The sequence below is a fragment of the Bos indicus genome, chromosome 17 (assembly GCF_029378745.1).
Source record: "Bos indicus isolate NIAB-ARS_2022 breed Sahiwal x Tharparkar chromosome 17, NIAB-ARS_B.indTharparkar_mat_pri_1.0, whole genome shotgun sequence".
Classification (NCBI taxonomy): Eukaryota; Metazoa; Chordata; class Mammalia; order Artiodactyla; family Bovidae; genus Bos; species Bos indicus.
In genome coordinates this window covers 4290498-4313495 of record NC_091776.1, presented here as the reverse complement: position 1 = coordinate 4313495, position 22998 = coordinate 4290498, and the positions used below count along the sequence as shown (strand labels likewise).

The 22998-nt window shown below is 42.0% G+C and overlaps 1 protein-coding gene across 5 annotated transcripts in view; it reads left to right on the top strand.

Moving 5' to 3' along the window:
* Window positions 1-2651: 2651 nt before the first annotated feature.
* The window catches only part of MND1 (meiotic nuclear divisions 1), a 118985-nt gene continuing 98638 nt past the window's right edge, over window positions 2652-22998 (top strand). The window contains exons 1-5 of one of the 5 annotated variants that reach the window (XM_070770111.1): window positions 2652-4102; window positions 9185-9250; window positions 14081-14140; window positions 17157-17214; window positions 20607-20755. In XM_070770111.1, the coding sequence (XP_070626212.1) occupies window positions 4100-4102; window positions 9185-9250; window positions 14081-14140; window positions 17157-17214; window positions 20607-20755 (336 nt within the window). In that variant the 5' untranslated portion in view covers window positions 2652-4099. The remainder of the gene's footprint in view (window positions 4103-9184; window positions 9251-14080; window positions 14141-17156; window positions 17215-20606; window positions 20756-22998) is intronic. The other 4 variants (XM_070770112.1, XM_070770110.1, XM_019977124.2 and 1 more) reach the window with 4 other exon arrangements.

The window sequence follows — 22998 nt, the reverse complement described above, 5'->3', positions numbered from 1 at the left end:
GAAGGGCAGCACTGCCTGGAACATAAAGGCCACACTGAAAGGAGTGGTTCATCCTCAAAGGTGTCTGGTTCATCCTCACATTCTCTGCAGGCAGCAGATATTCAAATTTTTTAAAATGAAATTAATGTGTGCTTAAGCGTTTTGTAAAACACCAATCTGTTTAATAAACCAATGCCATTTGAGTACTATAACAAATGCTAGGTGGTGGATACTTGATCCAAATTCATGATGCTACAAATATGTATTTGCTTTCATACTCAGCTTATATACTACCTCTTCCTGGAGAATCCCATGGACGGAGGAGCCTGGTGGGCTGCAGTCCATGGGGTTGCAAGGAGTCGGACACGACTGAGCGACTTCACTTTCACTTTCCACTTTCATGCATTGGAGAAGGAAATGGCAACCCACTCCAGTGTTCTTGCCTGGAGAACGCCAGGGACGGGGGAGCCTGGTGGGCTGCCGTCTCTGGGGTCGCACAGAGTTGGACATGACTGAAGTGACTTAGCAGCAGCCTGCCCCATAATATTGCAAAACTTGGAGCATCTCAAGACATCTGAATGGTCTATCAGATAGTTTCGGAACTCTGTTGGTGAAAATAGTAAATGGGAAAGCACTACTCGATGCAAATATATAGATTTTTCCAAATAAAATATCCTTTGTTTTTTCACCTGAAAGCCGTATCTAGTTATCCCTAAGCCAATGACTAGGTGACGTTCTTGGAAACCTGGTAATTTATTTAATATACATTTATTGAGTGTCCATCATGTGTCAGGCACTTTATTAAGCCTTGGTGATACCAAATGGTTGGCTCAGTTTTTGCCACAGAAAGGAGTTTGATATTAGAGGGAAGCTGTCCAAGTAAATAATTACAAAGTGAATCGGGGTGCTGTGATAAAACTGTACAGAGATCCTATCTTGTGGGGAGGTGTGAGGAAGCAGAGAGAAAAAGACTCAGAGGCCTACCTGAGCATTTAAAGGATGGAAGAATGGGAATGGCTTGTGGGATTTTACTTCCCTGACCAGGGATTGAACCCAGGCCATGGCAGTGAAAGCGCTAAGTCCTAACCTTACTGGACCAAAGAGGATTTCCCAAGAAAGGCTGTTCTTGATGGAACAGAAGGTATGGCAGTCTGAGAGCAGATAAGGTAAGTTCAGTTCAGTTCAGCCACTCAGTCGTGTCAGACTCTTTGGGACCCCATGAACTGCAGCATGCCAGGCCTCCGTGTTCATCACCAACTCCCAGAGTTTACTCAAACTCATGTCCATTGAGTCAGTGATGCCATCCAACCATCTCATCCTCTGTCCCCTTCTCTCACCTTCAATCTTTCCCAGCATCAGGGTCTTTTCAAATGAGTCAGCTCTTCGCATTAGGTGGCCAAAGTACAGGAGTTTCAGCTTCAACATCAGTCCTTCCAATAAACACCCAGGACTGATCTCCTTTAGAATGGACTGGTTGGATCTCCTTGCAGTCCAAGGAACTCTCAAGAGTCTTCTCCCACACCACAGTTCAAAAGCATCAATTCTTCAGCACTCAGCTTTCTTCATAATCCAACTCTCACATCCATACATGACTACTGGAAAAACCATAGCTTTGATAACATGGGCCTTTGTTGGCAAAGTAATGTCTCTGCTTTTTAATATGGTTAAATCTTCCCACAAATGCCACCTTTATTCTGACAACTTCATATAAACACCAGTATAGTTGTTTAATATTTGTCTTAAATATCACTTTAATTTTTTACTGACATACTTATTTTCGATGTATCTTGAGCAATGCATGAGAAATCTAGGGTCATTGTGCATGCATGTGTGCTCAGTCGTAGCCAACTCTTTGTGACCCCGTGGACTGTAGCCCACCAGGCTCCTCTGTCCATGGGATTTTCCAGGCAAGAATACTGGAGCAGGTTGCCATTTCCTCCTCCAGGGGATCTTCTCCACCCAGGGATCGAAACTGCATCTCCTGTGTCTCCTGCATTGGCGGGTGGATTCTTTATCACTGTACCACCTAGGAAGCCCTTTGAAAAATCTAGGGTATGGTGCATTAATTATACATTTTCTAGTACTAATATTAAAACATTAAATGGATAGCCGTTTATTATTTTAAAATCATCTTACATACCATCAACAGAATTATACTGAACTCTAGGAAAGACCAAATTAATGGAACTCGAAGTAATTCAATATATCCTTATCCTGCTTCTGTCAGAAGCAACAGGAGATGCTGTTACCGAGTCTAAGCTCATACTGCTCACTGCACAACATGCCAGTAATCAAGAGACAATGTGTTGGGGCGAGAAATTGGCTTTATTCAATAAAGTGACTTTATTCAAAAAGCCAGCAAACCGAGAAGATGGTGGGCTTGTGCCCCAAGGACCAATCGTGCCTGAGTTAGAATTCAGGTTCCTTTTCTACTAAAGGGCTTCCCTGGTGGCTCAAAGGTTAAAGCGTCTGCCCGCAATGTGGGAGACCTGGGTTCGATCCCTGGGTCGGGAAGATCCCCTGGAGAAGGAAATGGTAACCCACTCCAGTATTCTTGCCTGGAGAATCCCATGGACAGAGGAGCCTGGTGGGCTACAGTCCACAGGGTCGCAAAGAGTCGGACACGACTGAGCGACTTCACTTTTCTACTAAAAGGAGAGGGAGTAAAGTCAAACGCTTCCTGGTTTCCATCAGCCTCTGGAAAGTGTGAAAGTCTCTCAGTCATGTCTGACTCTTTGTGACTCCAAGAACTATAACTGTAGTTCACCAGGCTCCTCTGTCCATGGACTTCTCCAGGCAAGAATCCTGGATGGATTGCCATTCATTCCCTTCTCTAGGGGATATCGGAGAAGGCAATGGCACCCCACTCCAGTACTTTTGCCTAGAAAATCCCATGGACGGAGGAGCCTGCTAGGCTGCAGTCCATGGGGTCGCTAGAGTCAGACACGACTGAGCGACTTCACTTTTACTTTTCACTTTCATGCATTGGAGAAGGAAATGGCAACCCAGTCCAGTGTTCTTGCCTGGAGAATCCCAGGGACGGGGAAGCCTGGTGGGCTGCCGTCTATGGGGTCACACAGAGTCGGACACGACTGAAGCGACTTAGCAGCAGCAGCAGCTAGGGGATATGCCTGACCCAGGGACCCAACCTGAGTCTCCTGCACTTTAAGCAGAGTCACCAGGGGTGTGTTAATTTCTTCCTTCTTGCAGTCATTCACAGGTGGGTCTGCTCAGGAGGTTTCCAGTGAGTTTAACATTGGTATTTTAGTTTAATGCTCATTACCTGGGAAGCAAGGTTCCCAGAGATGAGTCATTATACCCAGTTGAGCTTATAGGCAACATCCCTTTAGTTATTAATTTATAGTAAGATTCAAAGGTTCGTCCCTATTACAATGCAAATTTCTAGTGAAATCATTATACTTTAAAATGGTTCAAGATAATACAATTTTCAGAATAACTGAAAAATCAGTTAATTTTCTAGCACCTTGTCAAATAATGAGGTAGCATATTTTTGACTTTTGATTTGAAATTCACTCTCTTGTATTAAAAAAAAAAAACCTAAAAGAAAGGCAAACATATAAACAAGGGAATTTTTAAAATCTGCAAAAGCAGTGCATAGCGGTAAAAGCTGGAGCATAAAATTAAGAGGAAAGAAAATCCGCCCCAGACCAGGCAAATCCGGATGGACGGAGGCAGTATTTCCTGCCCAGCGGCCAAAAGGCATCCGTTTCTTAAGGCAAACTTGGGGCGGTTTCCGCTGAGTGAAGAATGACGTCAAAGGCGAGGGCTCAAGACTTCCTCGGAAAAAAAAGTGGGATTACACTCAGCACCGAGGACGAAAAACGGAAGCAGCTGTGAGAGCCTGTCGGCCAGCCTCTGGAGCGCTGACGGGCGGGACCAAGCAGGCCCCGCCCCCAGGATAGGCCCCGCCCACCCCGACCGGCCGCTCGCCGCCGCCGCCAGGGGTCGCTGCGCGCCGCAGGAGCGAGGGCTGGTCTTTCTTCCCCTCCTCGCTGCTCCGCCCGCGGGGCGGTGTAGGCGCCAAAATCAAACCCAGCCGAGCCGGCCCCGCCCCTCGCCGCGTGCCGGTCCCGCCGCCGGAAGACGAGCCGCCGGCGCCATGGTAAGAGCCGGAGGCGCGTTTCCCGCTCCCCTTCCTCCCCGAGGTCCGGCCGCTTAATCCTCCGGCCGTGTGGGACCCCGGCCTGGCTGGCTCTGGGCTCCTGGGGTGGCTGCAGGAGCCGGCTCCCCGGCCGGGTCAAACGCCGCGTCCGTCCTGCGCTTTCCGGCTGCCGTTGCCCTAGTCCAAGGCAGGCATGCAGCTCCGGGACCCCCGCTTTATGCCCCCCGCGCCCTCCCGGGCGGGTTAGATTAAACGCGGAGCGTTCGAGAACGTGCCCCGAGTATCTCACAGGCTCAGCAGTCTGTCAGCAAGGCCAAGAGTCGCTTCAGAAGCCGTGTCCGGGCTCCCCGCCTCCGGCCTCCAGAAGGCGCCGCCCCCGCTTGAGAATCTTGGGGGAAGCGGCATTGAGGGCCCAAGGGCTTCGCTTGATCCCTGACGATTATTGGTTTTGTGCATTGTAGCCTGTAGAGCACATTTCAGAATTCCTCACAGTTTCTAAAGTGACCTAAAGAATCCCCACTTTATATGCCAGTTAGAGGATTTCTGTGAAAATGCTCCTTTTTTACTGAAGGGCAGGACTCACTTCTAAAGTTGCTGTATTAGGGAAGCACCCGGGCTTCCCCGGTGGCTCAGACTGGGAAGAATCTGCCTACAATGCAGGAGACCCGGGTTGGACCCCTGGGTGGGAAAGCCACCCCCCCCACCCCACCCCCCAGAGAAGAGAATGGCAACCCACTCCAGTGTTCTTGGCTGGAGAATGCCATGGACAGAGGAGCTTGGCGGGCTGCAGTCCATTGGGTGACAGAGTCTGACACGGCTGAGCACGCTCATGAAACTGCACAGACTTGGTCAGACGTGGTCTTGTGTGGCCCAGTGAGTTCTGTCTTGGTTAGGTTCCAAACCATCTCTTTGTTTTTGCGAGTTTAATGTCTTTCTGCTCATCAAATCATTTTCATAAACCTTCAGAGTTTCTACTCTCGCTGCCCGCCCCCCCCGCCCCTTTCTGTTAGCAGAGAATCAACGTCTAATGAAATGGATCAAAGATTTTACTTTCGTATTTAAGTGGCCGTTATTTTGCCAAGCTAGTGGTGGATGGGGATCTAGGTTGTTCAGTGTTTATTTGAAGGTAATTGTCCAGATGTAATCATAACTGATAACGGCTTCTTTGTGGTTAGACTAACAGCCCAGCCACCTGGGCATACAATGATGTAGGAAGCCAAACAAGCACACACTTAAATCTGGTACCAATGCGCCCTCATAGATTTCTGTTTATAGTTACTAGCCAGATACAACTGACTACTGCGTTAACTTTTTTTGTTTTTGTTTTTTTACCGACTGACTCTACACCTGCATCACCTTCTAATAGTAAATGGTTTAATTTGCCTTTAACTCTTTTCTGATGTTTACCTCTGGTAATGGAGAAACATGAAACAAAATTTTTTGTAAGAGACATATTCCCACTTTTCATGTATCATTAAGAAATAAGTTTAGTGTTATACAAAGATAACCTTTCTTCTCTTTCCTGATTGTTAATTAATTGCTGGTTGCTTCAGTTTGGTTATGCTTGCTGGGTAGACAATTGTTTTAAGTCCAAGCATGTTTTTGAAATTAGAGATAGGTGTTGTGGTCTGCCACTTATGAGGGCAGCAGCTATCATCTGCTTTTAATTTTTCAAAATCTTACTAGTGATCAACAGGGCTGACTTTAGGATTTCTTTTTTTTTTTTTTTTGGACTGCACAGCATGTAGGATCTTAATTCCCTGACAAGGAATCGAAACTGCCTCCTGCAGTGGAAGCGCTGGGTCCCAAATCACTGGCCTTTCAGGGAATTCCTGACTTTAGGATTTTTTTAACTTATAATAAGAGAAGATTCCTTTCATTTTCCTAAAGTCAAGTGTTGAGTGAATCTCTAACTTACACTTTCAGGAGATTTCCTTTCATCTTAAATTTTACGTGAGCCCTTGTTGATTTTTTTGGAGAAATTTCTAAATGTGAAGTAATGTGGCATCCTTTTACATTAGTTATTTTAACTCTGGCCATGATACTCTCCTACCGTGGTTAGTAATAAACATTCTTTGTAGTGGTTAAGGTGGATGAATAAATTAGCCTGAAACCAATGTTAACGGATGATAACGTGTGTGCATGCTAAGTCGCTTCAGTTGTGTCCGACTCTTTGTGACCCCATGCATCGTAGCCCGCCAGGCTCCTCTGTCCGTGGGATTCTCCACGCAAGAATACTGGAGTGGGTTGCCATGCCCTCCTCCGGGGATTTCCTGACCCAAGGAACAAAGCCGTGTGTCCTGTGTCTCCTGCGTTGACAGGCAGGATCTTTTCCATTGGTGCCACCTGGGGAGCTCCTCCGTGTTTCTTGAGTCACTTTCATAAGCTGCTGAGCTGAGTGATAAGCGCTTTCCTCAAACTGTGCCCTCAGGACGCTAGGTTCTCCCCATTGCCTGCCTCTGCGTGGCAAATTCTTGCGGAGCCCAGGCTCTCTCAAGGAACAGTTTATAACACCAACGTGTTAGGAGCCTTTTCGAAAAGCATTAGATCTCTTTCCAGTGATGCAGCCACAGACTGAAGCCCTAGGAGCCCCGCAGTGCCCCTAACTTAACCTCCAGATTCTAGGCTGAGAAAAACTTTTCTCAATCCTGGGGCACATATAATCCCATAATAGCCCCCGTTTCCCCCTACCCCTGTGTGCCCTTCCCTCCTCCTCCCCAATGGCAGCTGCTAGTTTGTTCTCTTTATCTGGGAGTCTGCTGCTTTTTTGTTTTGTTGACTAGTTGTATTTTCTAGATTCCACATTTAGGTGTTATCATATATTGTTTGTCTTTCTTTGGCTTATTTCACTTAGCCTTCCAAGTCAGTCCATGTTGCTGCTTTTTTATGATCGAGTCATAAGAGTCTGTGTGTGTGTGTGTGTGTGTGTGTGTGTGTGTGTGTATACACCACATCTTTATCCATTCATCCTTGAGGGACACAGGTTACTTCCATATCTTGGCAAATGTAAATAATGCTACGATGAGCATTGGGGTGCGTGTATCTTTTTGAATTTGTGCTTCTTTGGGATATATACACACAGGAGTGGAATTGCTGGATTATATTTTTAGTTTTTTGAGAAAGCCCTGTACTGTTTTCCACAGTTTTTGCACCAGTATACATTCCCACTGAAGTATACGAGGGTTCCCTTTTCCCCACATCCTCACCAGCATTTGTTATTCGCGGTCTTTTTGATAATGGCCGTTCTGACAGGTGTGGTGAGTATCTCACTGTGGTTTTGATTTGCATGAGAGGAAAGTGTTCTAGGTAGAACAGCATTTTGTAAAAGCACAGAGGGAATTCCCCGGTGGTCCAGTGGTTGGGAATCTGTGCTTTCGCTGCAGAGGGCCCAGGTTCAATCCCAGGTCACACAAGCTGCGCCTTATGGCACGGGACCCAAAAAAGGCACAGAAATGGGAAAGAGCATGCTGCAGGTGGAGAACTACAAGTGGTTTTTGTATTACAGCTTAACTTGCCTAGCTTTTCGTGTTATGGTAAACTTGAGGTGGGGAGTGGACCTGTGAGAGGTAGGTTGGGGTCAGATGGTAGAGAGCCTTGTCTGTCATTCGAGGGTGACTGGATACTCCTGGATGCTTGGCAGCCACTGAAAAGTTTTAAGCAAGGGAGAGGCATCGTTAGATTTGCCTTTTGACAGCATGGAATGTGGCCTTGGAGGGACAGAGTGTGGTGAGCAGACTGCAGATCTAAAGTAGGCCTGAGCTTAGGTGGAGGCATGAGGGGTGGAGCAGACAGGATAGATTTGAGAAACAGCTTAGCACGGAGATTGGCAGGACTTGGTAACTGGTTGGATGTGAAATGGAGATGAAGGAGTCTAGGGTGATGGCCAGGCCTCTGGCTTGGGTAACAAGTGGCGTTGAACTGAACTCAGGATCCAGAAGAGCAGGTTTGGAAGGAGGTGTGGGAGAGGAAGAGGTCAGTTTAGACTTCAAGTTTGAGGCTGTTCAGCAGGCAGGTAATTAAATGTGATTGGAGTTCAGGCCCCCATCTAGCCCAGGGATGTAAAGGTTTGAGGTCTTAGCATGAAAACAGGTAAGATCAAAGAAAGAATATGAGGGGATCAATAGAGAAAGAACCTGGGGAACTGCAGTATTTGAGAATGAACAGAGGGAAAAGAGAGAAATATTAACTTTGAAGCTACTTATTTTACCTATACAATCATCAAGGAACACTGGATAATTTGCTGTGAAAATGAGTGTGTGTGTTTCTAGGCCGTATATTCTGGAATGCATTCACAACGGCAATTCCAAATTCCTTTCTTAACTTCAGATTGGCTAAAGAGTAGGATAATAATCTCCTGAAGTAGGCTTTTATTTTCTACTTGCATATGTTTTCCTTCCTCCTGTCTGCCCTCCACAATGCCATGTTACTCTGACTCTCTGTTTTAGAAATTGCCCTGTCGCTTCTCAGTTGCCTGGACAGTCAGCCTGCCGTAATCTGGCCCCAGACAACCTCTCTCATCTCATCTGCCACTCCCTGTACACCCTCATTCGTTTGATAAGCATCCCTAAGTGTTTGTCTCTCTGGAGCATTCCATGAACTTCCATAACCCTGTGCCTGTGTGTGGTCTGTCCAGGATACCCTCTTCACTGTTTCTCAACTTGCCAAAATCCCGCTCATCTCTTGCCTCCCGAGCTAACCCTTCTCTCTTTCCTGGGTAGAATTAATTCATTCTGTCTTGGATAGCAATTTATGCATGTACCTGTTCATCAATGAGAAGCATTTTATGGCTGTTTATTTTCTTTGAGAGATTAACTCTTTTGAAGGTAGATACAGTGATTTATTGATCACTTGATACATATTGAATTTCTACAAAATGCCAGACTGTCTCAGCCACAGTTGTTGTTGTTATAGTGGCAGCACCTACCACGAGGCCTGGCTATGAGATTTATTAACCCTCTTGTCTCAGACGAGATCGTGCATTATTTCTAATAATGTTTCGAACCAAGTTGTCTTAAAAAGCATTGGTTTTTGGTTTTAAAGCAGTTTACTTTTTAACTTTTATGCCTAACTTTTGTGCTTTAGTCGAAGAAAAAAGGACTAAGTGCAGAGGAAAAGAGAACCCGCATGATGGAAATATTTTATGAGACGGTAAGTTGTTTCCCTTAAGATTTTTAGTACTTTGTGCAATTTTCTCTGTAAGTATATGCCATCCAGTGTTAACTGTACCTTTTCACTAGAAATCAATACCGACCAATTTCCTGAAGAATGAGTAAAATTCAGCCAACATTTGTGGTTCCTGTGGGCTGTGGAGCATGAAAGAACCCTATCCCAGTGTTTGTAGAGTCTCTCCTATTCAGGGGCTTCCCTGATAGTTCAGTTGGTAAATAGCTCCTGCCTGCAATGCAGGAGACCTGGGTTCGATTCCTGGGTCGGGAAGACCCCCTGGAGAAGGAATAGGCTACCCACTCCAGTATTCTTGGTCTTCCCTTGTGGCTCAGCTGGTAAAGAATCCGCCTGCAATGCGGGAGACCTGGGTTCAATCCCTGGGTTGAGAAGATCCCATGGAGAAGGGAACGGCTACCCACTCCAGTATTCTGGCCTGGAGAATTCCATGGACTCTACAGTCCATGGACTTGCAAAGAGTCAGACACGACTGAGCGACTTTCACTTTTCTATGCAGACTGCCCTACCCTCTGGCACCATAATTTTTTTTATCTTTATATTGGAGCATAGTTGACTAACAGAGCTGTGTTAGTTTCAGGTACAGCAGAGTGATTTGTTTATACATATACAGGGATCTCCCTTACGGCATAGAGGGACAACTGCTTAGATGGACTCCTGTGCCAAACACTGCAGGAGCATGAGTCTCAATGCAGTGGCTCAGGAAAGGCTTCACAGCACCTTTAAAACGGGAAGGGTGGTGTTTGCTAAGCAGATGATCAGAGAAGTTGTGGACAGAAGAAACTTGTGTTACTGCTTGGTCTCACATCTTGTTTTTTTCACATTAATTATGCTGCTGTATATTGTTCACTTATATCTGGATATGAGATTTATTAATAGTAATAACAGCCCCAAAATATGTATTAAGGACTTAGAACAAGGTTGGAAACTTTTCTAGAATCTGTAGACATAACAATGAAGTAGATGGACAAAGGCCACGCCCTCATGGAGCTTCGATTCTAATTCAGGGAAGCAGAAAAGTAATGCTAATGTTTTAATGTTCCTGAAACAGGGTAACAGTGTAATAGAGTCTAACGGGATGCAAGGAAGACACTCTTCTAAGTACTTTGCACATATGAGCTCATTTAATCCTTACAATTACCTCAGGAAGGAACAGACTGCATTATCAGATCAGATCAGTCGCTCAGTCGTGTCCGACTCTTTGTGACCCCATGAAATCACAGCACGCCAGGCTTCCCTGTCCATCACCAACTCCCGGAGTTCACTCAGACTCACGTCCATCGAGTAAGTGATGCCATCCAGCCATCTCATCCTCTGTCGTCCCCTTTTCCTCCTGCCCCCAATCCCTCCCAGCTTCAGTCTTTTCCAGTGACTCAACTCTTCGCACGAAGTGGCCAAAGTACTGGAGTTTCAGCTTTAGCATCATTCCTTCCAAAGAAATCCCAGGGCTGATCTCCTTCAGAATGGACTGGTGGATCTCCTTGCAGTCCAAGGGACTCTCAAGAGTCTTCTCCAACACCACAGTTCAAAAGCATCAATTCTTCGGCGCTCAGCCTTCTTCACAGTCCAACTCTCACATCCATACACGACCACAGGAAAAACCATAGCCTTGACTAGACGAACCTTTGTTGGCAAAGCAATGTCTCTGCTTTTGAATATGCTATCTAGGTTGGTCATAACTTTCCTTCTAAGAAATAAGCGTCTTTTAATTTCATGGCTACAGTCACCATCTGCAGTGATTTTGGAGCCCAGAAAAATAAAGTCTGACACTATTTCCACTGTTTCCCCATCTATTTCCCATGAAGTGATGGGACCAGATGCCATGATCTTCGTTTTCTGAAGCCAAACTTTAAGCCAACTTTTTCACTCTCCACTTTCACTTTCATCAAGAGGCTTTTTAATTCCTCTTCACTTTCTGCCATAAGGGTGGTGTCATCTGCATATCTGAGGTTATTGATATTTCTCCCGGCAATCTTGATTCCAGCTTGTGTTTTTTCCAGTCCAGCGTTTCTCACGATGTACTCTGCATAGAAGTTAAATAAACAGGATGACAATATACAGCCTTGACGTACTCCTTTTCCTATTTGGAAGCAGTCTGTTGTTCCATGTCCAGTTCTAACTGTTGCTTCCTGACCTGCATACAGATTTCTCAAGAGGCAGGTCAGGTGGTCTGGTATTCCCATGTCTTTCAGAATTTTCCACAGTTGATTGTGATCCACACAGTCAAAGGCTTTGGCCTAGTCAATAAAGCAGAAATAGATGTTTTTCTGGAACTCTCTTGCTTTTTCCATGATCCAGCAGATGTTGGCAATTTGATCTCTGGTTCCTCTGCCTTTTCTAAAACCAGCTTGAACATCAGGAAATTCATGGTTCACATATTGCTGAAGCCTGGCTTGGAGAATTTTGAGCATTACTTTACTAGCGTGTGAGATGAGTGCAATTGTGCGGTAGTTTGAGCATTCTTTGGCATTGCCTTTCTTTGGGATTGGAATGAAAACTGACCTTTTCCAGTCCTGTGGCCACTGCTGAGTTTTCCAAATTTGCTGGCATATTGAGTGCAGCACTTTCACAGCATCATCTTTCAGGATTTGGAATAGCTCAACTGGAATTCCATCACCTCCACTAGCTTTGTTCATAGTGATGCTTTCTAAGGCCCACTTGACTTCACATTCCAGGATGTCTGGCTCTAAGTCAGTGATCACAGCATTGTGATTATCTGGGTCATGAAGCTCTTTTTTGTACAGTTCTTCTGTGTATTCTTGCCATCTCTTCTTAATATCTTCTGCTAGGTCCATACCATTTCTGTCCTTTATCAAGCCCACCTTCGTATGAAATGTTCCTTTGGTATCTCTGATTTTCTTGAAGAGACCTCTAGTCTTTCCCATTCTGTTGTTTTCCTCTATTTCTTTGCATTGATCACTGAAGAAGGCTTTCTTATCTCTTCTTGCTATCCTTTGGAACTCTGCATTCAGATGTTTATATCTTTCCTTTTCTCCTTTGCTTTTTGCTTCTCTTCTTTTCACAGCTATTTGTAAGGCCTCCCCAGACAGCCATTTTGCTTTTTTGCATTTCTTTTCCATGGAGATGGCCCTGTCTCCTATACAATGTCACGAACCTCATTCCATAGTTCATCAGGCACTCTATCTATCAGATCTAGGCCCTTAAATCTATTTCTCACTTCCACTGTATAATCATAAGGGATTTGATTTAGGTCATACCTGAATGGTCTAGTGGTTTTCCCTACTTTCTTCAATTTAAGTCTGAATTGGGCAATAAGGAGTTTATGGTCTGAGCCATAGTCGGCTCCTGGTCTTGTTTTTGCTGACTGTATAGAGCTTCTCCCATCTTCGGCTGCAAAGAATATAATCAGTCTGATTTCAGTGTTGACCATCTGGTGATGTCCATGTATAGAGTCTTCTCTTGTGTTGTTGGAAGAGGGTGTTTGTTATGACCAGTGCATTTTCTTTGCAAAACTCTATTAGTCTTTGCCTGCTTCATTCCGTATTCCAAGGCCAAATTAGCCTGTCACTCCAGGTGTTTCTTGACTTCCTACTTTTGCATTCCAGTCCCCTGTAATGAAAAGGACATCTTTTTTGGGTGTTAGTTCTAAAAGGCCTTGTAGGTCTTCATAGAACCGTTCAACTTCAGCTTCTTCAGCATTACTGGTTGGGGCATAGACTTGGATTACTGTGATATTGAATGGTTTGCCTTGGAAACGAACAGAGATCGTTCTGTCATTTTTGAGATTGCATCCAAGTACTGCATTTCGGACTCTTTTGTTGACCATGATGGCCACTCCATTTCTTCTGAGGGATTCCTGCCCACAGTAGTAGATATAATGGTCATCTGAGTTAAATTCACCCATTCCAGTCCATTTCAGTTCGCCGATTCCTAGAATGTTGACATTCACTCTTGCCATCTCTTGGAAGTTTGGAAGTTTGACCACTTCCAATTTGCTTTGATTCATGGATCTGACATTCCAGGTTCCTGTGCAATATTGCCCTTTACAGCATCGGACCTTGCTTCTATCACCAGTCACATCCACAGCTGGGTATTCTTTTTGCTTTGGCTCCATCCCTTCATTCTTTCTGGAGTTATTTCTCCACTGATCTCCAGTAGCACATTGGGCACCTACTGACCTGGGGAGTTTCTTTTTCAGTATCCTATCTTTTTGCCTTTTCATACTCTTCATGGGGTTCTCAAGGCAAGAATACTGAAGTGGTTTGCCATTCCCTTCTCCAGTGGACCACATTCTGTCAGAAAAAACTAGGATAGGATAGGATAGGATAAAAACCCAGGGAGGATCATCTGATTATAAAGACAGTGCTAAATACAGCCTCTTTACATTTGTCAGCCTGGGTGTGGTATAACATAGGGTTCCCCAGCCTGGGAGCTGGGCCACAGCAGGAGGTGAAGCAAGTGAAGCTTCTTCTGAAGCCTCGTCTAACCCTCCCCCTTGCTCTGCATCGCTCGTGTTACCTCCTAAACCCCATCTGTGGAACGATTGTCTTCCATGAAGCTGGTCCCTGGTGTCAAAAGGCTGAGAGCTGCTGGTGTAACACGTGATGTGATGCTCCCTGGACCTCCTTCCTTTATTCCAGGCGTTTGTGCCTGCCGCCGACAGGAAGTACGTTTGAGGTTTCTGCTCCTGTGTGGCAAAGCCAGGACTCAAACCCTGTCTCCTGGCTCCAGGGACTTTTCTTCACCATGTTGCTATATGGTGGCTTCATTTTCAGGTTAAAATCCAAACTTTCGACCTACAAAAATATTAATTTCCTATGTTTTATGTCTTGGCAGGATCTTCAAAGTCTAGCTTGGCCCAGTCTACTGGCTGTTTTCATTATTTACAAATATGAAGTAGGTGGGGAAATGGCAAAATAAAATATGAAATTTAAAATAATGATAATACTTTCATTTTGGTAATGCAGACTCTCAGTGAAACACATGAAATATTGTGAGTTTTTTTTACCTGTTTGCCCTCTAAGTGAAATCTTACAAATCTTCCTTACATATAATGACTTAATAATAAAAGTCATTGGCAATCCAGAACATAGCCTCATAATTATGACTATTTATTCTGCTGAGTTGAAATATTTTTCCTATGGTCTCAGAGCCAGAAAAGTATATTTAATTCCTACCAGGCAGTGGAAGGCTGGGGAGATTATTTTGTCCTTTATGATATTGTTAATTTTCTCAAATGCCAAAATTGCTGTTTCTGATTAAACATTTTCAACTCTGCTTTCTATAACATTAAGACACTGATGACTAAGATGCTGTGACTGTAACAAGTATTCGCAGGTTAAAGAAGTTAAATAATTGGTTTTTATGTAAAGATAGAATTTATTGTATTAATTGACTGATTCCAGTTCATATATTCCTATACATTTTCATTCATATGAATTGTTGCTGTTGTTGTTTGGTCACTAAATTGTGTCCCTCTCTTTGTGACCCCGTGAATGGCAGCAGGCTGGGCTTCGCTGTCCTTCACTATCTCCCTGAGTTTGCTCGAACTCATGTCCATTGAGTCAGTGGTGCCATTCCAACCATCTCATCCTCTGTTGCCCCCTTCTGCTCCTGCCCTCAATCTTTCCCAGCATCACTGTCTTTTGCAGTGAGTCAGCTCTTTGCATCAGGTGGCCAAAGTTTTGGCGCTTCAGCTTCAGCAAAAGTCCTTCCAGATTCAGGGTTGATTTCCTTTAGGAATGACTGGTTTGATCTCATTGTTCATATGAATACATACATTATATGTTCATATATTCCTATTCGTTCACATGAATACATATATAGATTTATTTGAAGTTGCTAATGTAATAGAAAAAGAATTCTTTGCCTGTTACTCTTAGGAAGACGATGGCAACAATACAACTCAGAGACAGAGGACTGGTACCCAAAGTCTGTTTTACCTAATAGCTTTGTGGCTTTAAACAGATTATTTGACTGAAGAAGCAAAAGGCTAATAATAACTTGTACCTGCTTCACAGAGTTGGTATAGGGATTAAATGAAATCATCTGTGAAACATTATGATGCCCAGGTCATAAGTGCTTAATTAGAAGTTAATTTAGTATTATAATTATGTGTCTTCAGTGGTATCTTTATTCATAGTTTTGATTTTGAAAGTTAGAACCATTGTGTTCTTTTCTTTATTATCTCTGTAATGTAGGGGAGAACCAATATTTACTTGGGACCATTTTCTTTGTTCTCTTAAATGACCACACTTCAGTTCTGAGGCTAGTTCTTTGCAAGCCTATTTCTTTACACAGCAACACCAGTGGGGCAGTTGGTATGTCTGGGGCTATTCCTTGATGACCACATGTAGGCAGATGTCTCAATGCATTCATGTTCTTTTTCCAGAGAATCTAAGGTATTTGCAAATAGGTTTGATTAATTGATTTTTTTAATGCATAAAAGGCCTAAAGTTAGTAAGTTATTGCATGTTCTCTGAGACTCTACAGAACTTTCTTTAAATAGTTGATCCCAGGTGTGCAAAATTTTGTTTCACAATCTATTAATAGGACCAGTGACTTAGTATTTTCTTGAATTTACTAAATCTTAAGTGTACTGAGATGAAGTTACTTTTTCCAGCATTTTATAATTGAAGATGAAAGAATTTCACAGTGAATACCTGTATGCCCACTCTAGATTCCACCATTAACATTTTATACTCTACTTGCTTTATCATATATATTCATCTATCCATTCCTTTATCCATCTGTCAGTTCATCTTTTTTTGCGGGGGTTGTATTTCTGGGGTACTGTTCTTTTGTCTGGTATGTTTTGTGAATATTTTCTTCTGGTCTTTTCAGTTATAGTGCCCTTGAATGAGCATGTTTTAAATTTTTATGATGCCAAATTTGCATCCTATTGAAGTTATCAGTTCAAGTTTATATTAGGAGAAATAGATCCCAGATTTCCATAACAGTAATCACAATAATTCTAATTACTGAATACTTAAGTCTTCCCTGCCTCTGTTAAGGGGGCTTCCCTGGTGGCTCAGATGGTAAAGCATCTGTCTACAATGTGGGAGACCCGGGTTCGATCCCTGGGTCGGGAAGATCCCCTGGAGAAGGAAATGGCAATCCACTGCAGTACTATTGCCTGGAAAATCCCATGGACAGAGGAGCCTGGTAGGCTACAGTCCATGGGGTCGTGAAGAGTTGGACATGACTTCACTTTCACTTTCACTTTAAGTCTTTTCAAATGTTTCACTTCTATTATCCAAGTTCTTTTGACCTGTTCAACCAAAGCTTATTACAGGAAGAAAGGAGTGTTCTGCCTAGATTTGTTTTTCCAGCCGTAGGATTGAATATTCTATGTGTATCTTCCCCACAAGGTTTTGCTCTGCGTGTGGTGGCATAGCCTGTATAGGTTAATGATGGATAGGCAGCCATGAATTGCATGATTTTCTTATTCAGGTCCAGCTCTTCCATGAAACCTTAAATGTAAACAAACCTTGACAGCTGTCTGTCTTAGTTAGAGCTGCTAAGTCTGTGATGTATGGTATATACTAAGCAAAGCACTATTTGTATTTTCTGTAAATCAAAGTGTCAGAGAAGCCAATTATCTCATGTTAACAAATGATTCATCATAACTAGATTTTATGCTTCATTGGGAAGATGTCCTTTATGTTCTGCCCTCCAGTTACTTTACGGGATTGTATGTTCATGCAAAATCTGTCTATTTTAAGTTCTGTTGAAGGTATTGAACAAGATAATTACAATTTCTTTTAGCTCTACAATTCTTGATTCTATTTCACTGTTCTTTTCCAGGCATAGTTTTCTAATACAATATTTTATAAACATAATTATGGTGACTATAAATATATAGTAGAAAGTAAATAGATGTTTTTCATCTTTTTTTAACTCTTTTAAACAGAAAGATGTATTTCAACTAAAAGACATGGAGAAGATTGCTCCCAAAGAAAAAGGCATTAGTAAGTATCAAAGATGTGCCAGAATGTTTTGATGAATACTGGTTATCTTTCCTGCAAATCTTTCACTTCATGGAAGCATAAATTTCTAGAGATGAAGAATGTTTGTTAAAGTCCTTATATAAGGTTTCTGGGCCATGACCATGATTCTTGTGTTCGGAGTATCTGCTCTAGGAAAACTAAGGTGACATATACATGCATGCCTGTATGCACACACACACACATGTATAATACACGTACTTATACACAAGCCCATTTATGTGTGTAATTGACTTCAAAAGAAGTAAAGCTGTTCATGTATGTTCTGGTCTTTGTTAATGGGATTTGCCTGGTGTGTTAGTGTTCTACAGCTGCTGAAACAAATCACTGTAACTTGGTGGCTGAGCACAATGGAGCTTTTATTCCCTCATAGTCCTGGAGGCCAGAAACCTGAAGTAGAGGTGTCGGTGGGGCTGGTTCCTTCCGGAGGCTCTGAGGGAGTTTCCTCTTCACGCTTCTCTCCTGGCTTCTGGGAGTCACCAGCAGTGCTTGGCTTCTAGATGCATCATTCTGATCTCTGCCTCTGCCTTCACATGGCCTCCCCTTTTTTTCCCTCCCCTTCTGTGTCTTATAAGGACACGTTTCATTTGGGACCCACCCTAAATCCAGGATGATTTTATCATGAGACCCTTAATTACATCTGTATAGACCCTTTTCCAAATTAAGGTTGCATTCAGAGGTTCTGGGGTTTATCTTTTGAGGAGTCACTCTTAAGCCCATTATATATGATACATATATTTTTTAAACCTTACTTTTCTGATTGTATAAGCTATACATGTTTAACAGATTTGGAAGTTATATAAAGAATATAATGAAAATACAGTTGTTTATAATCCCTCTACTGACATTACCACTTTTTTTTAAGCTTTTCATTTTGTGTAGGCGTACAGGCAGTTAGCAGTGTGGTGGTAGTTTCAGGTGGACAGCAGAGGGACTCAGCCTTGTCTACATACATGTGTCTGCTCTCCCTGCAGACCCCTGCCCCTCCAGGCTGCCACGTAGCACTGGGAGAGTCCGTGTGCTCCGCAGTGGGTTCTTGTTGATTATCCGTTTTAAATGGAACAGTGTGTAGCGGCAAACGTCAGTGCATTCTCTGCCTCTGTATCTTTCTGTTTTGTAAGTTCATTTGTATCAGTTCTTTTTAGGGTCCACATGTAAGGGATGTCATACGATATTTCTCTGTCTGACTTACTCACTCAGTATGACAATCTCTAGGTCCATCCATGTTGCTGCAAATGGCATTATTTCATTTTTTTAATGGCTGGGTAAGATTCCATTGTATAAATGGTAACATGGTATATTTTGATGTCTTATTCTTAGCTTCTGTTTATCTGTGTTTGTGTTATATATCTGTCCATTTCTCAGAGAGGAAGCCATGCTGCAAATACTGTTTTGTGTTCATGTATTTTTTTCATATAACATTGTATCGTCTACCTATGTCATTTGCTTTAAAAAAAAAATGATTTACAGCATCTGTATTTCCTAATATTTTTTCTGTGACCACCCATTGTGCCATAATTTGCTTAGCCCATTAGCTATTGTTGCCCATCTAGATGTGTTCCCAAATTTTCTTGCTAAAGTTAAGATAATTAGCATGTCATTCTTAAATTTTTTTCTAAATGACTTATTTTTTAGAGTATTTTTAGGTTCACAGCCAAACTGAGAGGAAGGTACAGTGTTTCTCATGCACTTCCTGCCCCCGACACATACACAGCTTCCCCTGTTATCAACACCACTCACCATCATGCATTTGTTACAATTGATAGCCTGCATAGGCACGTCATAATCACACTGAATCCGTAATTTACATTGCTAATCACTCTCAGTGTTGTGCATTTCTGTGGGCTTGTACACACGGATCCACGGTTATGATATCACATACAGTATTTTCCCTTCCCTAAAAATCCTGTGTGCTCTTCCACCTATTCATCCCTTCCTTTCCCCTTGCCGAAAACTTTTTTCCACATATTACTTCATTAGGAAACGTCCCTAGAAATAGAGTAGAAAGAGACTGTATAGTTTTAGGCTTTTTAGATGGATTCTTAAATGGCCTTCAGGAAAGGCTATTATACTCAAATTCATTTCTCAGAACTGTTACCATTTTTAGAAGTCTTTGACATTTCAGCTTGTACTTTTTTATAAACAAGGTTGAATGTTTTGCATTTGGTGGAGATTTTATTTTTTTATTAAATCTTTTTAAGTTTTTAATGGATTTTATTAAATTTGGGGGTCTGCTCTAGGAAAAATTAAAACAGACTCTATGGATAATTTCTTGGTATAGTTCTATTAATAAAAAGTAAGAATGGGGACTTCCCTGGTGGTTCAGTGGTTAAGAATCTGGCTTGCAATGCAGGGGACTAGGGTTCAATCCCTGGTTGGGGAAGTAAGGTCCTACATGCCTAGGGGCACCCACATGACCAGCCCAACGAATGCAGCCAAGTAAACACTTAAAAAAAAAATAAGAATGGTCTATGAATTTCAAACATTTGTGAAATATGACTTTGTATTTTTACATGGTATTTTTAAAACTCTTTTCTGATTTTCAATCTTACCCCTGACTATAACATCCAGTTTATTTCTTTATTGCTTAATTTTTCATAGTAGTTTTCTTTTAGTTTCCTTAGCAAATAAGGTAAAGCATGTTTATTATTGGAAAAAAATAAGAAAAATGAGCAAAAAGAAGGAAATAAAAATTTCCCTCTTAAACTTACATTCTGCATAACTACTGTCACATTACTGAATACTGTTTTCTAACTTAGTTTTCTATACAATATGTTTTGGATGTACATATATCCAAGCCATTAAATATTTTATAAAGTAAATTTAATGAATGCATAGTATATTTATCCAGAATTTTAAGAGTCCAGTTATTGTACTAATTTCCAGGGTTTTGCTATGAAAAACAGTGATTTAATGAGCATCCTTAAGCATTATTTTCTTTAGCTAAATTTGTAAAAGTGGAATTTCTTTGTAAGAGTTATGCATAAATCTGTTTTTGCTATATTTTTCTACCATGTTGAGGAGTACTTACATCTCTGAATCCTTTATTATAATTTTTAGTGTTTTAAGTAGTCAAAAAATCCTGTCTCATGCTTTATTTTACATTTCTTCGATTATTAGCCGGTTTGACCACTTTCCTTGTTTATTGCCCATGCGTGTTTTATAGATGCTTATGGATGTATTTTGTTTTTCTCTTGGAGTATTTGCTTTTTATGTAATTATTTTTAAAAGCTCCTTATTTATTAACTTATTAACTCAATCTATAATATTTATTGCAAGTGTTCCCCCAGTTACTAGCCTTTAATTTGATTTATGATATGTCTTAATATGAAGTCTTTAAAAATTATCTCTCTTAGCTGCTATGTCAGTAAAAGAAGTCCTTCAAAGCTTGGTTGATGATGGTATGGTTGATTGTGAGAGAATTGGAACATCTAATTATTATTGGGCTTTTCCAAGTAAAGCTCTTCATGCCAGGAAACGTAAGTTGGAGGTTCTGGATTCTCAGGTAGGCCACCACAATTTAAAATAATAGATTTGTTTTTTAAGAAAGAAATTTGTTTTATTTAATCCTCTTCCTATTTAGTGGTTTCTGTTACATTTTTAACGTGCGTTATTTGACTCAGTCTAAAGATAATCAAAATCTCGTTTTTTCCAAGGGGAGCAAAGACCGTAGAATGTTCTAACTCTCATCTCACATGCCATGATATTGTTTTCTAGTATTTTAGTTCTTTTGAGGTTTACAGAAAAATTTATGGGCGGGTACAGAGAGTTCCCAAATACACCCATGCCCCCTGCAACCAAATACACAGTTTCCCTTATTATTCACATCTAGTAATAGTGTGATACAGTTGTCACAGTTGACGAGCCAATGTTGATACCTTATTATTCACTAAAGTCCATAGTTGACATTAGAGGCTCATTCTCACAATGTCTTGTGCATTGTGAGTTGTGACCAGTCTATAAACGTCATGTATCCAACACTATAGTAACATGCAGCGTAGTTCACTGCCCTAAAAGTCTCCTTTGCTTTACTTATTCCTCCGTCCTTTCCTCTCCTCTAGCCCCTCGCAACAACTGATATTTTTAAGGTCTCTAAAGTTTTGCTTTTTCCAGAGTGTCATCTGGTTGGAATCATAGTCTGCAGGCTTTTCAGAAGAAAGAAGACTGGCTCTTTTCACTTAGTAGTGTGCATTTTAAGTTTCCTCCATGTCTTTTGGCGGCTTGGTAGCTCATTTCTTTTGACTGATGAATAATATTCCATCCCATTGTATGTGCCACAGTTTGTTTACTCATTCAGCTATTAAAGGAGCTCTTGGTTGTTTCCAAGAGTGTAGTTCCAGATTCCATCACATTTTGATGAGCTCTTTTGTATCCTTTACAAGACTGATGGCATGAATTATCATGTAGAACTTACGATGCAGTGGTCCCACCCTTATCTGAGGAAATACTTGCCAAGACCCCCATTGGATGCCTGAAACCATGGAAAGTCCTGAATCCTATACATGCTGCGTTTTTTCTTATGTATACATACCTGTGATACAGTTTAACTTAGAAATTAGGCACCGTAAGATATGAAAAACCAACTAGTCGTGAAATAGAACAGCTGTACCAATAACAATGTGAATGTGGTCTCTCTCTCGAAACATCTTATTGTGCAAATTTAGTGCCCTTTCCGTCTTAATGAAGCACTTGTCATGCCCTGGGGCTGTATCTTTTGCAGTTTGAGGTGCAACAGCAGAACTAGCCCAAATTTCTTTTGCCTTCTTCACAGTTTCATGGAGAGAAGATTCATTCTCACAGTCTTTGCAAGCTCAGCATACGATTTTTTTCCTTCCTTACTAAGAACTTTCACCTTTTCACTTAAAGGAAGTTCTTTGCAGCTTCTCTTTAGCATATCTGAGTTGTGTGCATCAGCACTCTTGTGCTTTGGAGCCATTATCAAGTAGAATAACGGTCACGTGAGCACAGGCGCTGTGGCAGCATGACAGTAACCCCATAGCCAGCGTGACTGCTAAGTGAGTAACAGGCAAGATTCGCTGCACAGAGGAATGACTCATGTCCCGTGTGGGATGGAGCCGGACGGGGCAAGGTTTCATCACGCTACTCAGAATAGCACACAATTTAAAACTTCTGAACTGTTTATTTCTAGAATTTTCCATCCGATATTTTTGCACTATACTTGACCACAGGTGACTGAAACCATGGGAACTGAAACCACAGATAAAAGGGGACTCTACTATATAGGCAAGGGGTGAAATTTTAGGGAAAGTACTGTGGACTTTTTTGGGAAGGGAGGAAGAGTCCTGATTTTCTGGAAGGTAACAATAACAGGAAAAGTTAATTAACAATAGTAAATTAATTTCTCTCTGGAGGTTGTGTGAGATTGTGTTTATTCACAGGAAAATCGTCCTGAAACACCACTTTTTTAAATGATGCTCCTGTGTTCAACTTTGTGGGGAACCATAAAGTCCGTGTTCTTAATTACAAGCAACACAAACTAACTCTGGTTGACATTAGCAGAAAAGAAATTTATTAAAAGATGTAAGATGGACTTGCAGAGTCACTGGGAAGGATGGACACAGTTCTAAAAGTAGGCAGGAACTGAGGGAAGGTACACAGCCAAACTCCTACCAGAACACACCATGAAGCCTTTCTGGTGAGGATACTGCTGCTTCAAACATTGCACCCAACTTGGCATTGCTGACCTCAGAAGATAACCTCAGGTTTATACGTATGTGTGTGTGTTTA